The sequence below is a fragment of the Eleutherodactylus coqui genome, chromosome 3 (assembly GCF_035609145.1).
Source record: "Eleutherodactylus coqui strain aEleCoq1 chromosome 3, aEleCoq1.hap1, whole genome shotgun sequence".
Taxonomy (NCBI): Eukaryota; Metazoa; Chordata; class Amphibia; order Anura; family Eleutherodactylidae; genus Eleutherodactylus; species Eleutherodactylus coqui.
The window spans coordinates 297,360,130-297,377,258 of NC_089839.1; the positions used below are offsets into that span (position 1 = coordinate 297,360,130).

General features: G+C 42.9%; 1 protein-coding gene across 1 annotated transcript in view; it reads right to left on the minus strand.

Moving 5' to 3' along the window:
- COL24A1 (collagen type XXIV alpha 1 chain) overlaps positions 1 to 17,129 on the minus strand; it is a 276,971-nt gene that overhangs the window by 125,482 nt on the left and 134,360 nt on the right. The window contains exons 13-14 of the mRNA XM_066597768.1: positions 14,390 to 14,443; positions 8,851 to 8,895 (exon numbers count right to left, since the gene is read on the minus strand). Of these exons, the coding sequence (XP_066453865.1) occupies positions 8,851 to 8,895; positions 14,390 to 14,443 (99 nt within the window). The remainder of the gene's footprint in view (positions 1 to 8,850; positions 8,896 to 14,389; positions 14,444 to 17,129) is intronic.

Consider the following 17,129-nt stretch of genomic DNA (forward strand, 5'->3'; position numbering starts at 1 on the left):
TGCTCCGGAGACACAGAAGGGTTATTTAAAATATATTACCAAATTTTTATTTTAGCAATTCAGTATAGATGTAGGGAACCATTTAACTACTTCGCCTGAATAAGTGTACAAATGCATTATTTTGCTTGGAAGAGAACTTGTCAGTTCCGCTTTTTGCTCGATCCATAGTCAATGTACGTTTAATCCATGCATAGGTAATTGAGGGTGGACTTATTCTGCCATTAGTGGTAATGGGACATAACTCTCACATTCATAGGGTCCTTCGTAAACAACAGGGCTTCCATGAAGAATTCTTTCACATCTGGAAGAGGAGTTTCAGTTCTGATATTTTAGTGGAGGTGGGGGATCGACATCATCTTATTACATCTTATTTTGTACTTTTGTGCAATAAAATGAAATCAAAGCTTTGAACCGGTACATTGAAGAACTGACCAGAATTGGGATCCTAATTGCATAACAATGAGCTTATACACTATTTATTATCCGATTTGGCTGTATTCTGCATAGCATATAGTGTGGAATGACTGAAATCATGTTTTTTTTTTGTTTTTTTTTATAAAACTGAGTAATTTCTATATGATTCAGATGTTAAAAAGGTTTTCGATGACTTAAAAGGTTTGTACCAAGATTCATACTTTTACCACCTATCCTATAGATAGGTGATAAAAGTCGGATTGGTGGGGGTCTTACCACTGAGACCCCACCCATGCAAAATATGGGGGCTCCATGTCCTTACTGACCCTCACAGTGGGCTTACTGCACCTCTCGCAAGGAGTAGGAGACTGAGTGGAGTGGCAACCGAGCATCTATGGGTACTGCAACATTCATCTTCAGTGGGACTGCCAGAGATAGCCAAGTTTTGTACTTGGCTATTTTCATCGGCCCCATTAGAACAAATGGAGCTTGATGGCACATGTGCAACTTCCGCTTCATTCAATGGGACGTCACCACAGGTGGGTGCAGCGAGCCTACAGTAAAGTCAAGAGGGGAACAAGGGATGCCTGTTCTTTGGATTGGTGGGGTTCGAAGCGGTGAGAGCCCAACTGATTAGACCTTTATCACCTATTATGTGGATAACTGCTAAAATTCAATCTTGGTACAACCCCTTTAAATATTGGTAACCTATCTTTCAACCTTTAGATTGAGTATATGTACCCAAGAGTGAGGCCATTAAAAAGTACAACACTTACCCCAAAAAACAAGCCTTCATATGGCTATGTCAATGAGTTATGGCTCTTGCAATGCCACAATGACAATTGCTTGGTCCTTAAACCAAAAAATTGGCTCGTCACTAAGGGGTTAAAGTGAATGTGACCAGGCAGTAATTCCTGACACAGTCACTATGCAATGGATGGTGATGTACCGGATTTGCACCACCGCCGCAAAGAGCTGATTGGCAGGGCTGTAGGATCCCCACCTATATATCATCCATGACCTGTCCTAAGGATATTATATCCCATCTCACGGATATTCATGATCTAACCCAAAGATAGGTCATCAATATCCAAGTTCCAGCAAATCATTTTAAGACCAACTGATGCAAATTCTATAAACCATTTCTCTCTACTACACTACTAGAGGTCATGGCAAAATCTGTGTCAAAAACCATAATGTGAACAGGAGCTAATCCTGTTATGTTGGGGTTTTAGTATCAGGATTGTCAGGCCTCACATGGAATACTGTGTACCATTATGGAAACCAGTACTTGGGAAAGACATTGCAGTGCTTGAGGGGGTTAAAAGATGGGTAACTAAATTAATAAACTGAATGAAGGGACTGGAATACCCAGAGAGGCATCAAAATTGGGATTATTTACTCTAGAAAAAAGACGGCTAAGGGGCGATCAAATAACTATGTATAAATACATGAGGGGACAATACAAGGATCTCTCCCAGGATCTGTTTACACCCAGGACTGCATCAGTAACAAGAGGGCATCCGCTACGCCTAGAAGAAAGCAGGTTTCATCACCAACACAAAAGAGGGTTCTTTACTGTAAGAGCAGTTAGACTGTGGAACTCTCTGCCTGAGGACGTGGTGATGGTAAAATCCATAGAGGAGTTTAAGAGGAGACTAGATGCCTTTCTAGAGCGCTATGATATTACAGGATATAGACATTAAATAACCAGCGGGTTGTTGAGCCGGGTCTTGGAGTCAGGTAGGAACTTTCAAATGTTGATCCAGGGATTATTCTGGCTGCCATTATGGAGTCGGGAAGGAATTTTTTCCACCAAATGGGGTAAATTGGCGTCTGCCTCATTTGTTTTTCTTTTGCCTTCCTCTGGATCAACAAGGGTGGGGGGTGGGGGTGGAGACAGGCTGAACTGGAAGTATATTTGTGTTTTTTCAGCATTTCATACTATGTTACTATGTATGTTAGGATGTATAGGAAGGAAGTGCTAATGACACGTGTCACATGATCCCTCCCGACACTTCCTTCTCGCTGTCAGGTGTGCCATTTGTATCTAGCATGGTAACTGCATGTCCTAATGGTCACTTCCGTGGACTGTTTGGTGGGTGAAAATGCCCATGCGATTATATTATATAGGAGCTCTCGTTTAAAGAAATTTTAACTATCTTGTTCTTATTTTACATAAATTCTATAATAAAAATATATTGTGTTTGGTGGCTGTTTAAAGGGGTCTCCATTACAAAATGGCCCAGGTAAAGAACCTCCCTGGGTATACGCAGTACTAGGCTACTCACAATTCTGTTAAAGCTGAAGAAATCTATAAAAACTATATATAAAAAAAACTATAAAAATGTTTTAAAAGTAATGAGATGCCTGGTAGTTAAACATACGAACTGGTGTTTCATGAAGTCCACAAGTTAAATGCGTCGAGTAGAATGCAGACTGGAGTAATGCCTTCCATGGATGGCTTCTCGCTTCCTTTAAATAGACTTTGATATAGATTCCACAGAATCCTGTGGACAATATCAGGAATCCTGCAGATCACTGAGTAGGTTCCTACATAGAGATGAGCGAACGTACTCGTCCGAGCTTGATGCTCGGGCGAATATTAGGGTGTTCGGGATGTTCGTTATTCGTAACGAACACCACACGATGTTCGGATGTTCGTCTATATGCGCTCAATGGGGCCGGCGGCAGCAGCGCCAACCCCATTGAGAACATATAGAAGACAAATCCTTCTTCTCTGCCACAGCTGTAACAGCTGTGACAGAGAAGAACGATGTTTGCCCATTGAATTCAATGGAACCGGCAATACAGCCGACTCCACTGAATGCAATGGGCTGCCGGCGATCGCGGGATGAATTGTCGGAAAGGGGTTAAATATATAAGCCCTTTCCTGCAATTCATCCAGAAATGTGTAAAAATAAAAAATATATATATACTCACCTGGTGCCGACAGACGGAGTTCAGCGCGGCAGGCTGCAGTTCTCCTGAACTGCTCTGAACAGCTGTGAGTAGTATTCAGCAGCCGGGGATTTAAAATCCCCGCCTGCTGAATAAGATGCCTCTGAATGGTCACAGCCTGACCAATCAGAGGCCAGCCCTCACTCACACCCATTCATGAATTCATGAATGGGTGAGTGAGGGCTGCCTCTGATTGGCTCAGGGGCAGCTCTCCTGCCCCTGAGCCAATCAGAGGCAGCCCTCACTCACCCATTCATGAATTCATGAATGGGTGTGAGTGAGGGCTGGCCTCTGATTGGTCAGGCTGTGACCATTCAGAGGCATCTTATTCAGCAGGCGGGGATTTTAAATCCCCGGCTGCTGAATACTACTAACAGCTGTTCAGAGCAGTTCAGGAGAACTGCAGCCTGCCGCGCTGAACTCCGTCTGTCAGCACCAGGTGAGTATATATATATTTTTTATTTTTACACATTTCTGGATGAATTGCAGGAAAGGGCTTATATAGTTAACCCCTTTCCGACAATTCATCCTGCGATCGCCGGCAGCCCATTGCATTCAGTGGAGTCGGCTGTATTGACGGCTCCATTGAATTCAATGGGCTAACATCGTTCTTCTCTGCCACAGCTGTTACAGCTGTGGCAGAGGAGAACTTGCTGTGTCGTTCCCATCATTTTCTTGAATTGCCAAGATTTTCACACATGAAAACCTTAGCGAGCATCGGCGAAATACAAAAATGTTCCGGTCGCCCATTGACTTCAATGGGGTTCGTTATTCGAAACGAACACCCGAACATCGCGGGAAGTTCGTTTCGAATAACGCGAACCCGAACATTTTGGTGTTCGCTCATCTTTATTCCTACAGCTTTCATATGAAAGAAGAAGAGTTAGTCCCGTGCCTTTCAGTCAACAGGTGGCGCTGCAGAGCCTCCGCATTACTCCGTTGTATAATTGGAAGTTTTCTCTCAAGCAGCTGCTGCTACATATTGTCTTCAGATGTTTGTAAATGGAACTTATGTGAAAGAGTTTTCATTTGTTTGTTTGTTAAGAAAAAGTTGTCATATCTTATCCATAGTTTGAACATATTCGGATGACTCAAGTGACAACCAAAGCTATGTGCAACCCATGGCCTTAGCTATGTGCAACCCATATGCAGTCACACCAGGTGCTGACCACGAGCCTGTAGGGGAGCACCTTGCCGATGTAGGCTGGTAATAATCTCTCCACTTAGTTCTGCTTGGCCAGATGATGTCAGTCCATCAGCACCCCCACAACACAGTCACCTAGTTCTACTAATGTTTATGTTATGAGCGTGGTTCTGGTATTGTATCTATGTACGGAGTTTGGTTTCTGCTGCATCTATGCACTGAGCTGGTTTCTGGTGCTGTATTTCTGTTATGAGCTTGGTTCTGGTATTGTATCTATGTACTGAAGTCTGTTCTTGCTGTATTTATGCATTTGATTCTAGTACTATATTTATGTAATGAGCTTAGCCCTGGTGCTGTACTTATTCATGGAGCTGTTCTGATGTAGCCATGCTGCTATCTTTTTGAACAATCAAAATACTGGAAATCAAAAAATAATACTACAAAAATAAAACATATAATAATTATAAAACGTGTGTCTGTATAACCAATAGAAATAATTAAAAACATAGGAAAAAGTTAGTTAAAAATATTAAAAAAAGAGTCAATAAAATTAACAATGAAAAATACTAAAAAAAAAAGAAAAAAAAAAAGATTAAAAACTGGTTAAGGCATTTAAAGAAAAAAAATGCGTTGCAGAATACCCCATGTTTTTTATCCACTCATTTCATTTATTCATGTATATTTCAATCTTATTCTGTTTATTTCATTCATAATATTTTTTTTTATTGGTTCGCCCCAACAAACACACGGTCAGCATTTCACCACTTAAAGTTTCTGCTTCCGTTACTTCAAGCCATGTCATTTGGAGGCTGTCATTTTGATTCTTTATCCTACCTGTAGTCATCGGTGGACAGGTAAGTGTAATAGACAGATTCACTCCAATTTAAATCAATGGGAATGATGTCTTCTATTATATTTCTGGCTCAATGAAGAGCCAGAAGTTGAACAGGAGGCATCACTTACCGTGATTTGCAATGGAAGTGACGATGACTATTACACTTCTGGCCTTAAACGCCGATGAAGACGTCTGGCTCGCTGAACTGACAGCGGGCTGAATGATCTGTGGATTGGCAAACTCCTGCCAGTCAATTATTGGGGACTTATTCTGAGGATTGGTCATCAATAGTAAAGTCCCGGATAACCCTTTTAAAATAAGATTACCGTACGTCTTACTAGTTTACATGTAGGGAACTACAGTAAGACATGTCATGGCTTACCTGTGGTTTGCAGTCCACCAAACCGAAAATAGTTAGGGTTATGCTACAGAACCATAAGGGTGGTGATTGACAACAAGTACCAGGTAATCCTCAATTTTACACAGACTCTTCTAGGTCTTCTCTTTTAGTGAACTATTTCATTAGCATTTACCTCACTACAGGCATCATACGTAGTATAAAACACTTGGCACTGCTTGGCTTCCCAGCTGGTTGCCTTAGTGCAATAAAATATGTCTTGGTATCACAATAGTCCAAATCACTGATAGGTGATACTAGGATAAAAGCCGTGTGACTAGGATAAACTTTTTCTTTCTTAATACCCAATGTGGCTTGCAAGGAAGAGAAAGGTTGGAGGATCTATGCTCTATATAGTGCAGTATGAGAAGAAAAGCGATGGCCAACACACATGTGGGCAAGGATTAGCCAACCGAGTAGAGTGGATATTTGGGATGGCTGGAAAATGCAACTAATGATACATTTTTTTTAAATGAAGATGTGATATGAAAGGACGGCTGGGAGGCTATATATGTTTATAGGGTGGACACGTCTCTATTGTGCTCATTATGGGTTCCTTATTGATCAGTCATTGACACGAGAAGTAAGACAGAATCTCCGATATAGCTCAGTGTCCAGAAAGCCATCAAATAAAGCGAACCATCAAAGAGAAAAAGATAGCAAGCTTAATTAAACCTGAATGTTTTTTTGTAGTTGTTTATACCTTAAGAGGGGTCTCCGAATTTCCCTAGTGTTAAATAAAGTATTTATTGAGTGAATCCAAGCATCCCCCCTGTTCAGGAGACTCTTGGCACACTGCGAGGTCAGTATGGAGCGACAGTATTTATTTCACAAGGCTCCTACAAACCATTCAGATTCAGTAGCCGAGAACTGCGGCTAACTCTCCACAATAAATCACCGGGCTCTTGAGATCTACAGCTGGGATAAAAGCTTAGTGTTGGCAGCTCGGTAACACTCTTTTGTCTAAAACTACCAAAATGTTCCAGTCTGATTTGTGTGAATTGTCCAACAAACGAAGAGGCACGATGCCAAATGGCAAGACTCGCTGTGTACAGGAAGAGAAGTGTTATTTTATGAGAGATCCTTTAAGGAGCAAGTAGGACACCAACAAGGAGCGTTACACAACTTCATAGAAAACGTGCAATAGCTCAACGGGATGCATATTGTATGTACCTATGGGGTATCTTCAGGGACTCCAAACAGCCTTCATGTAGAGGAGTCTTATTCATAGAGGATCTCTAGTTATTGGACAACACCATCTGCATGGATACTAGTAAGGTGACAATTTAGTCCTTTTTCATCAATGCATCCTATGACTGCATCGGCACTTGGTGCTAGCATACATATGTGATCATACAGGATCATACATATATCTATATTACTCCCCAAATGCACACCATTCACAACCTGATTGGTTGTTTGGATTTACTCATTCCCGGTGATTGGTTATTTGAGTTGCCTGATTCATGGTGATTGGTTATTTGAGTTGCCTGATTCATGGTGATTGGTTATTTGAGTTGCCCGATTCATGGTGATTGGTTATTTGAGTTGCCTGATTCACAGTGATTGGTTATTTGAGTTGCCTGATTCATGGTGATTGGTTATTTGAGTTGCCTGATTCATGGTGATTGGTTATTTGAGTTGCCTGATTCATGGTGATTGGTTATTTGAGTTGCCTGATTCACAGTGATTGGTTATTTGAGTTGCCTGATTCACGGTGATTGGTTCTTTAGGTTGGCTTGTGCAGAAGTGGGGAGTAAAAGGCTAAAATGCATACAGGATGGATGATCATGTCCAAGTTCCAAACCATGTTCATAGCAAATGCTCGCTGATAGGCTGATTGCCAAAACTCTAATGACTTGCGAGTACCTAAGTACCCCATTTCCCCTAAAATAAGACAGGGTCTTATATTAATTTTGCTCCAAAAGATTTTACTTTTTTACATGTATAGCTGCCTGGACACTATTTAAAATGCCTTTTTAAATTAACTATAACTAGGGCTTATATTTTATTTATGTTTTTGGCCATCTAAGATGCCTACTACAATTTTCTAACTACCTATTGCACACTGCTCTCTGGTTAGCACTGATTATGTAAGCAGCACTGGCCAATCAGAGAGCAGGTACAGTGCATTGGTAGTCTAACAATACTAATGCACTGTGAGGATTAGGTACTCTGAACATAGCTTCAGCTATTGTGGATGGCTAAAAATGGAACCCAGAACAAGCGACTCGGAGAGCCGACAGAGAAAGAAAAATACTGCAGATAACATAGCCCCCCTCTCCCTATGGCCCTGGGACTTAATTTTGTCCTGAACCAAAAGGGTCGCTTTAAAGGGGTATTCCCATATCAGAAAGCACAATCCTATACAGCGATCTCCAACCTATTGCTTTCCAACTGTTGCAAAATTACAATTCCCAGGATCGGTCTCTTTAGAGATTCATGGAATATGCACAGGAAGCCCCCCACATATTAGGGGAATGGTGATTCCCTGACTCTACACAGTAGATGCACATGCGGGTGGTTCTTTCCTTTGCGGCATATGAGAATTATAGCACCAGTAGAGCATGCTTGCTCGACTCTTTCCTAAAAGGGGCTCTCTGCCCTCTTTTCCACTGATGACCAAGTCTCTGGATAGGTCAACAGTAGTTGATGTACAGGGGGTCCGCTGCTCAGACCCTCGTCCATCAGCTGATTGTCTGGCCAACTGTCAAGGCAGGCAAGTACAGGAAGTGGCTTTGATCCCATTGAAATCAATACAAGAGCCGCGCTGCTTCTCCACTTGCTGCTCCTCCCGTGGTTAGGATGTTGCATCCTGTCTTCACCAGGAGAGGAGCAGGAAGTGGAGGAATAGGACGGCTCACCTATTGATTTCAATGGCAGTGAAGCTGGCATCAGCACTTCCTCCCTTGAGACGGGACTGGACAATAGCTGATGGATAGACCATCAGTGGAAAAGAGGGCAGACAATCCCTTTAACTATCAAACTTCAATGCCTATTTTGTGATACATTAATCAACTTTTGAAATACTCTAGAAACAACAGCTATATTCTCCATTCATATGCAGCATAATAATAATACAAGATTACTTGCACTTACTCTCAAACCAGGAAAGCCAGGAGGTCCAGCACCACCAACTGTTCCCTGAAAAATAAATAAGTTAGCCTTCATGGTTTTATAGTGTGTTATTAGATGTGGGCCAAAGCATTTTTGGATATAAAAGGGGTTGTGCCAAAATGACATTCCCTGTTACAGAATATGAACATCATAAAGCTGTTTCTCTGTTCGAGACCCTCCTATATGTTCCAGAACAGAGAGCCACTCAACTCATTAAAGCAACCCTCCAGTCTTGGACTAAAACAGGTGGCCGAATTACTTCTCTGACTACCTGATGCACACTGTGCATTCGTATACATCCATAGCCTAAGACATTACACCTACTTTGATTAAGCAGTGCTGACCAGTCAGAGCAGTATGTAGTGTCTTAGACAATCAATGTACACTAATGCACAGTGTACATCCGGTAGTTGGAAATGCATTTCAGGCATATTTCTTGTCCAGGACTGGAGGGTTGCTTTAAGAGCAGCTCCCATCCTGGTGGGCCTTCATGTGAATGGCCATCCTGGAATAATATATTTTCCATGCAGTGGCTGCTACAGGGTAAAGGTCAGGCTGGCTATGACTTCCCCCAACAAAATCAGTTCTTTGCCAGGGATGCCAAAAATGGAGATCAACTGGCCATCCAAACCCCACATTGTCAAAGGGGTTGTGAATCTTGGCACAACCCCTGTAAGGGTTGGACCCAATCATTTTGGAAAGTTGTGGCAACATCATATTCCTTTTCCTCTATCATAGCAGCATTTTCAGAAATGGACCTGCCACCACTCCTTACTTGTCTATTTTAGTAACACTTGCAATCCCCATAAGATCTGAGCTCTGGGGCATCTTTCCTTGTAGCTCTGCATTGTGCTGTTCCTCTCTTATTTCTCCTGAATATTTATGAATAATCTGACAACTAGCCGTTACCATTTCAAAGTGTGTTCCTGCACAGTCTACCCTCAAATGGTAACAGCCAGTTGTCAGCCAAGTCATAAATTTTCAGGAGAACTAACAGAGGAATGGCACAACGCAGGGATCTAAGAAGAATTATTCCAGAACTGTTATTGCATGAAGAATAGTTATTTCACTAACAGATTTTTACTAGAGATAAGCGAGTAGTGCCTTAGCCGAGTATCTCCCCGCTGGTCTCTAAAGATTCGGGGGCCGGCGGGGAGCTGCGAGGGAGAGCGGGGAAGAACGGAGGGGAGATCTCTCTCTCCCTCTCTTTCCCCCGCTCCCCGCCGCAACTCACCTGTCACCCGCGCCGGCCCCCGAATCTTTAGAGACGAGCGGGGAGATACTCGGCTAAGGCAATACTCGCTCGAGTAATGTGCCTTAGCGAGTATACTCGCTCATCTCTAATTTTTACCCTTCAAATTACCTGTTATGACAAATACTGTAGATGTCAAGGAGATCATTCCACGAGGTGGTCTTTGCAACTATTATAGAATTTGTGAAGGGGGGAGGGGGAGCCCCCAGCCCTAATATGGAAGGTGGTACTCTAGAAATGGCAGTCATACACCAAATTATTAGCAACAAGGGAGTATGGAAAGTGTTAATGTTACCACTCACTATACCCTACAAAGGGATAGAAGGCTCACCTGATGACCATCAAAGTCTGGATGACCTTGATTAGGCAACCACTACCCAGAGGGAGGTCATAGTACTTGTATAATGAATACATAGACGAAAAAGACGCCCCCTCTGACATAGAATTTCCACCTTTCCTTGTCGGGCACAGAAGAACATGTTTTCCATCCTTTCATGACTATCAGGCCAATTTCCTACTACCTTTTTGTGTCTATGAAGAGGGTAGTCCTGCGCAGGTTTTTACTATTTCAAGAGGTTGTCCAGTTGTAAACTATTAATGGCCTATATTCAGGATAGGTCATCAGTAGTAGATAGGCAGGGATTAGAGATAAGCGAGCACGCTTGGATAAAGCAGGGGGGGCGGGGGTGAGTAAGAGAGAGATCTCTTTCTCTACCCCCCGCTGCCCCCCCCCCCGCCCCCCACGCGCCTGCTCGGATTAGTAAGCAGTTACTCGAGAAAAGCGAGTAACTGCTTTATCCGAGTGTGCTTGCTTGCATCTCTAGCAGGGATCAGTCAGCTAGGACACCCACTAATCAGCTATTCACCAGGTTGGTGCACTTACGCACTGAGCTGATTCTTGCAGCAAACAGACAGCTCCGTTTTTACTGCAGTGGCAAGGCTTGGTATTGCAGGCCAAGTTTCCGTTGAGGCTTGGTTTTGCAGGCTAAGTTCCCATTCATTTCAACGAAAGCTTGGCCTGCAATACCAAGCCTCATCACTGCAGTAAGAATGAAGAGATGTGCTTCCTGTAGAAGTCAGCTCAGTGGACAATGGCGCTGGCCTAGCAAACAGCTGATCGGCAGTAGTCCCAGGCAATGGAATCCCACGGATCTACCATTGCTGGTTCCATCCTGAAGACAGCCCATGGGTACTTTTCAACTGACAACCCCTGTAATAGAATACAGGATGTGACCCGCCTAATCTAGGCTGCTTCCACTGTATAGAAACCCTTACTAGCAGTGCGTATATGCTTTTTTGAGATGTGGGCGACAAGCTTTTTGTCATTTCTACTACAATGTAACCGTTCTAATATAGGGAAAAGATCTCATCATGGATATTTGTAAACAAAAATAGATACCAAAAGAGAATAAAGTCAGCGATGTGAAGAACTGCTGAAAGATCTTAAACGGCTCATTTTTCAATCCCGAGTAACATAACACAATACGCAACTTGTGAAAAATCCCATCTGTGACTTCTCTGATGGGTTCATAAACAGAAGTGCTGCTGATATTAAGCATACAATGTCATAAATGCAAATAAGGATTACGTTAGGATCATCACAAGTAAAACGGCTTTTGATAAATGAGTCTCTATGCCATTTCCGTCATTATGCATGGTTAATAAGAAGGGTTATGCACTTTACAACTTACAGTCTGCAGGGATATCTGGCATTAATATGAACCATATTACATTAGCAGGAGATGACATCAATGAGCTATGGAAGCGCAGCAGCTATGCTGGTTAGAATGTGTTGAATGGTCAATAATAAGACCACCATTGTGCTGATATAAGGGGGAGCCATGCAGATGCAAACACGTTTGCAAAAACGTATGGAACAGTCCAAACATTAATTGCACGATAAGTGAATGTTATGGTGTTCAAACTAAGCTCTGCCCCCCAAACAGGCGGGTGTTCCTGTGGATTAGCAGGAACAGAGAGAACTGCGATACAGAGAGGGACGGATGACAGAGCCATGGAGGATGCGTTTGAGGGGCTCTGTGCCTGCTGGAGAGGAGCAACTGCTTGAGAGAAGGAGCAGCCTGTGAACTGAAAGTGTGACTGTTTCTGTCTTAACCATCACTAAGTCCAGAAACCATCACCATAAGTGGGAAGCCGATGGAAGCCATAATACAGATTCATAAAGGATACAGGCAGAGGGACTGTGACTAAGATGGTTATAGAGAGGGAAGCACTGCCCTACAGCTCATCAGATCAAGTATTGTCTTCGGTTGTCAAGCAGCTTCTAATTCCTGTTACAGCACTGAGTATGCCTAGAGATCCGTAAGTGAGGCAGGCCTCAGCAAAACCAGATTGTGTGCACACAGCCGGAGAGACTACAGGGACTAGGAAGCCCTCTTAGTCACAACACACAGGCTCAAGCTAATATCCAAAATACAGAAATGTGACTGGAGTCAAGCCAGGAACCTATGGCACTATTGTTGTAGGAGTATGCATCCACCAGTTGCGGACAAGTCATTGTGTGCGGCAGACTGCCATTAACTGGGTTAATATGTTCATTGGTAATATCACCTGTTCTATGGTTAAAGTGAGTTACTGATCTTTGTTATTAAAGATGATTTCATTCAGTGCACGTTAAAGCTGTTGCTTCCTTTAGAGTCTGTTAGGCTGTCTAGCATTTCCGTAAAAGCCTTATACATCTCTTTGCTGACAAAAGCTTCTAATTCTATTTCATTCTTCAAGTGTAACTGTTGTAATATAAATATATATTTTTGACAGTCTGGCTCCTGTGCCATCTGCCAGCCACCCCAACACGGACATGATAAATCATTGAATAGTTTCCATTACAATCAACATTTTACAATGGATTTCAATATAAGGCCTTAGTCACACGGGCGTTTTTTCACGCGATTTGCGCATCGCATGACGGATGCGCATGCGCAAATCGCGTGACCGGCGCCGAAAAATCGGCCCAAAAATCGCCCGAAAATCTGCTCCTAGCCGCGTTTCATTAGAAACGGGCCGGAGCTGTCCAGCGCATTGCATTCAATGGAGCCGGCAATACAGCGGCTCCATTGAATGCAAGCGCTGCGGGCGTGCGCGGGGTTAATTGTCGGGAAGGGGTTAAATATATAACCCCTTACCTGCAATGCATCCTTAAATGTGAAAAAATAAAAAAAAAGGATGTACTCACCTGCTCCCGGCAGCTGGAGATCCCGGCGGTCGGCCTGCAGTGGGTGTGAAGGAGGTGTGACTCAGGCTTGCCCCTGATTGGCTCAGCGCTGAGCCAATCAGAAGCAAGTCTCAGTCACACCCATTCATGAATTCATGAATGGGTGTGACTGAGCTCAGCCTCTGATTGGCTCAGGCTGAGCCAATCAGGGGCAAGCCTGAGTCACACCTCCTTCACACCCACTGCAGGCCGACCGCCGGGATCTCCAGCTGCCGGGAGCAGGTGAGAACATCCTTTTTTTTTATTTTTTCACATTTAAGGATGCATTGCAGGTAAGGGGTTATATATTTAACCCCTTCCCGACAATTAACCCCGCGCACGCCGGCAGCCCATTGCTTTCAATGGAGCGGCTGTATTGCCGCTCCATTGAATTCAATGGGCAAACATCGTTCTTCTCTGCCACAGCTGTTCCAGCTGTGGCAGAGAAGAATGATTTGTCTTCTATATGTTCTCAATGGGGTCGGCGCTGCTGCCGCCGGCCCCGTTGAGCGCATATAGAGAAGAGAACAGGAATCGCAGATCGCAGATAGGTGCGATCTGCGATTTCTGTTCTCTAATTTATCGGACGAGCGCATAAAAAGCGCTCATGTGTCCGATACCATTGCAAAGCAATGGTTTTAAAAAGTCGCCGGACGCATGCGCATGCGCAAATCGCGGCAATAAACGCCCGTGTGACTAAGCCCTAACATGGTGATGTTGCTTGTAACATGTAGACTGTCTGCTCACATCAGTCACGGAGGTTGTGTTAAAAGACAGGATGAAATAGCGCGGCATGTATCGCTATGTAGTCCTGTAAAATGCCAGACAGAAACCCAACTGACCCCGTTATAGTCATTAGGTTGTGTTTGGTGCCATTGGGTTCGATCATAAGACCGATCCATTAGGCCAATGAGTGCCGTTTTATTGCTCCCATAATAGAGTAAGAAAACTGAACCCCAGATGTGAATGAGCCCTAAGAGTTGTAAAAACAGTTCTGCACACGGGCGGCTATGGTTAGATCACTATAGATGTTGGTTTTGTGAAGTGACACAACTTACTGGACTTCCATCTGAACCAGGAGGACCCCTCTCACCGAAGTCTCCAGGAAAACCCTGTTGGAAAAAACAAAAGACACATGAGTCATGTGACACTGGACGATAATTGTTGAATGTAAACTTGACGATAATTTGTTTGCTTACTGTTCGTCCGGTTTATGCAGATGAATGACTGCCTGATTTTTTTATGCCCGTAGAAACTAACTAACATACGAATAATCATTAGCCGTTCAGTCGCTGCCGGCATTTACACTGAACGATTATGTAACCGAACAATGTAAAAGAGCCCTTAAGGCCCATTTACATGCAAGGGTAATCTTTCGAATGACTGAAAGAGTTTGCATAAAGTGTTAATGGCCTTGTGTGGCGCAGAGTGTTAAGGCAGCAGAATGCAGAGAGCTCTCACTCACAACCTGAAGGTTGCTGGTTCAATCACCGCATGGTTCAGGTACCAGCTCAAGGTTGACTCAGCCTTCTGAGGTCAGTAAAATGAGTACCCAGCTTGTTGGGAGGTAATGAATAAATTACCTGAAAGTGCTGCGGAATAAGTTGGCGCTATACAAATAGTATAAAAGTCCCTCTCACAATGCCGAGTATAAAAATATACTCTGAAACAGTTGAAGATTTGCTCCTACTCAGTCCCAAATTTGGAATTTCAAGTTAAATTTGTAGCAGATTTTGGGTTCAATTGGTGCCAAATACCTGGAGAACATCCCTTGCTTCAGATTTATTCAGTGTTTTAGACACTTTTTGCTCCTCACAAGACTGTCTTGAAAAGCGTGCAGAAAAGGGGAATGGGTTAGAGGAGTTTTAAAAGTTTTTTTTTTTTACATCCTCAGGATAGGTAATCAATATCTGAAAAAAACCCATAACCTTTTGATTTTTCAGGTGAAACATCTACATGAGGGGTTGTTTCCAGCTGGACTAGTTGTCTTTTTCAATGACACCATCCATTCAATGTATCATTTACTGTATTGGAAGATTTTAAAAAAATTTATATTTGGTGCAAATTGGGAAAAGACCCACAACTGAAACATTTGTGAGGGGGTTATTTTTACGACGTTCATGGTGCAGTAAAACTGGCCCAGTACGAGTACCGCGATATAAAATTTATATATAGGTTTTTTAATATAGTAATACTTAATAAAATACCTTTTACCGGTATTAAAAAAAATAATAATTTCTGTCGCCATCCTTTGACTTTTAATTTCTGTCTGTCGCCATAACTTTTTTATTTTCCCCTCGATAGGGCTGTGTGAGAACTTTAGGCACTTTGTAATTTTATAGAGGCCCCTCTGGCACTTCTTACCTCCAAGTGAAAGAAAAGCATTAGACCGGTAGAATCTAATGGACACGGCCCCTAGACAGTAGATGGTTGGCCCCTACTGACCAAACGCTTAGGGCCACAAACAGAAACGAATAGTGTGAGCAGGTTTCATCTGCAGTGTGTGAGATGCATTCATTTGCTTCCGGTCTCTGGGCTGCAGATTTAGGATGACTTCACTGTATTTGCTTTGATAAGGCTTGATGTAATGTGCAGCCTGTGAGCAGCTGGGGCTCAGATACAAATACATGGGAAAGCTCCATTTGTCAGATGGAGCAAAAGTTGAGTATTTAGTTAAGACTGGAATGGTTATTTTCACATTAGATCTTAACCAAGAACTGGAATATATGAAAAAAGGTGAATTAACAGGAAAATAATATGAGCATTTCTCAGCATTCTGGTTTTAGGCCTGCGTACCCTACAGCCCCCTGCTGGAAACAAAGTATAAGAGCCCCATGTCGAATAAGACTAAAGGTATTACCATTCTATGTATGTTGTCGGATGCCACATTTTTAATAGGATCTACAGACAATCTATTGGCGAGGAGCGTGGACCACTTGTGTTTTTTGTGGAGGGAAAGATTATGGACCAATCATGTTGGATTTTAATTTGGCTATGTGATAGATTTACCAGTATACCCATGACCAGACTAAAGGCCACGGATGAATTTGTTTACTTACCGTAAATGCATGAATTAATCATTTTTGCAATAAAGGTTTGATTTTAAATTTTGCACTTTCAACTTCTGCATCTCACTATAGACTGTAAGCTGCAGACTGAAGGCCATTTACAGGCAACGATTATCGCTCAAAATTCATTAAAACAACGGTAAATGAGCGATAATTGTTGCATTTAAATGCGGCCATCGTGCACTTTTTGGCTGAACGATGATTTTAAGGTGAGCTTAAAATCCATTGTTCAGCCGCAGAGAGATAACACAGATCGCATGCCGTGTTCTCAATGGGAGATTACAATGGAGCTGTGTGCAGAGCCCAGCCCACATGCTGGGCTCCGCAAACAGCTACTGGAGGTCCTTTTACATGCAGTGATTAGTAGAAGCTGCATATCCCAAACGTTACAAAACTTAAAATCAAACCCTATTGCAAAAATGATTTTCAGCTCAAAATACATGCATTTAAAAGGTTTTTACTAATATTAACTTTCATCACCGCTTCAAAGGCTAGATAATAAAAGTCTGATTGTGGAGCTCTCACTGCTGAGACCTCCCACTGATCCCCAAAACAGGGGTCCCACGTTCCTCTCTTCTCATAACTGCAGACTCGCTGTACCCACCGTTTTGGCATGGAGATTGATTGGATCTTTGGTCTCATGGCAGTAGTCCATTCATTTCAATGGGGCAGACAGAAATAGCCGAGTACAAGTGCTCAGGCGATGAATAGAGTGGCAATGTACATGTGT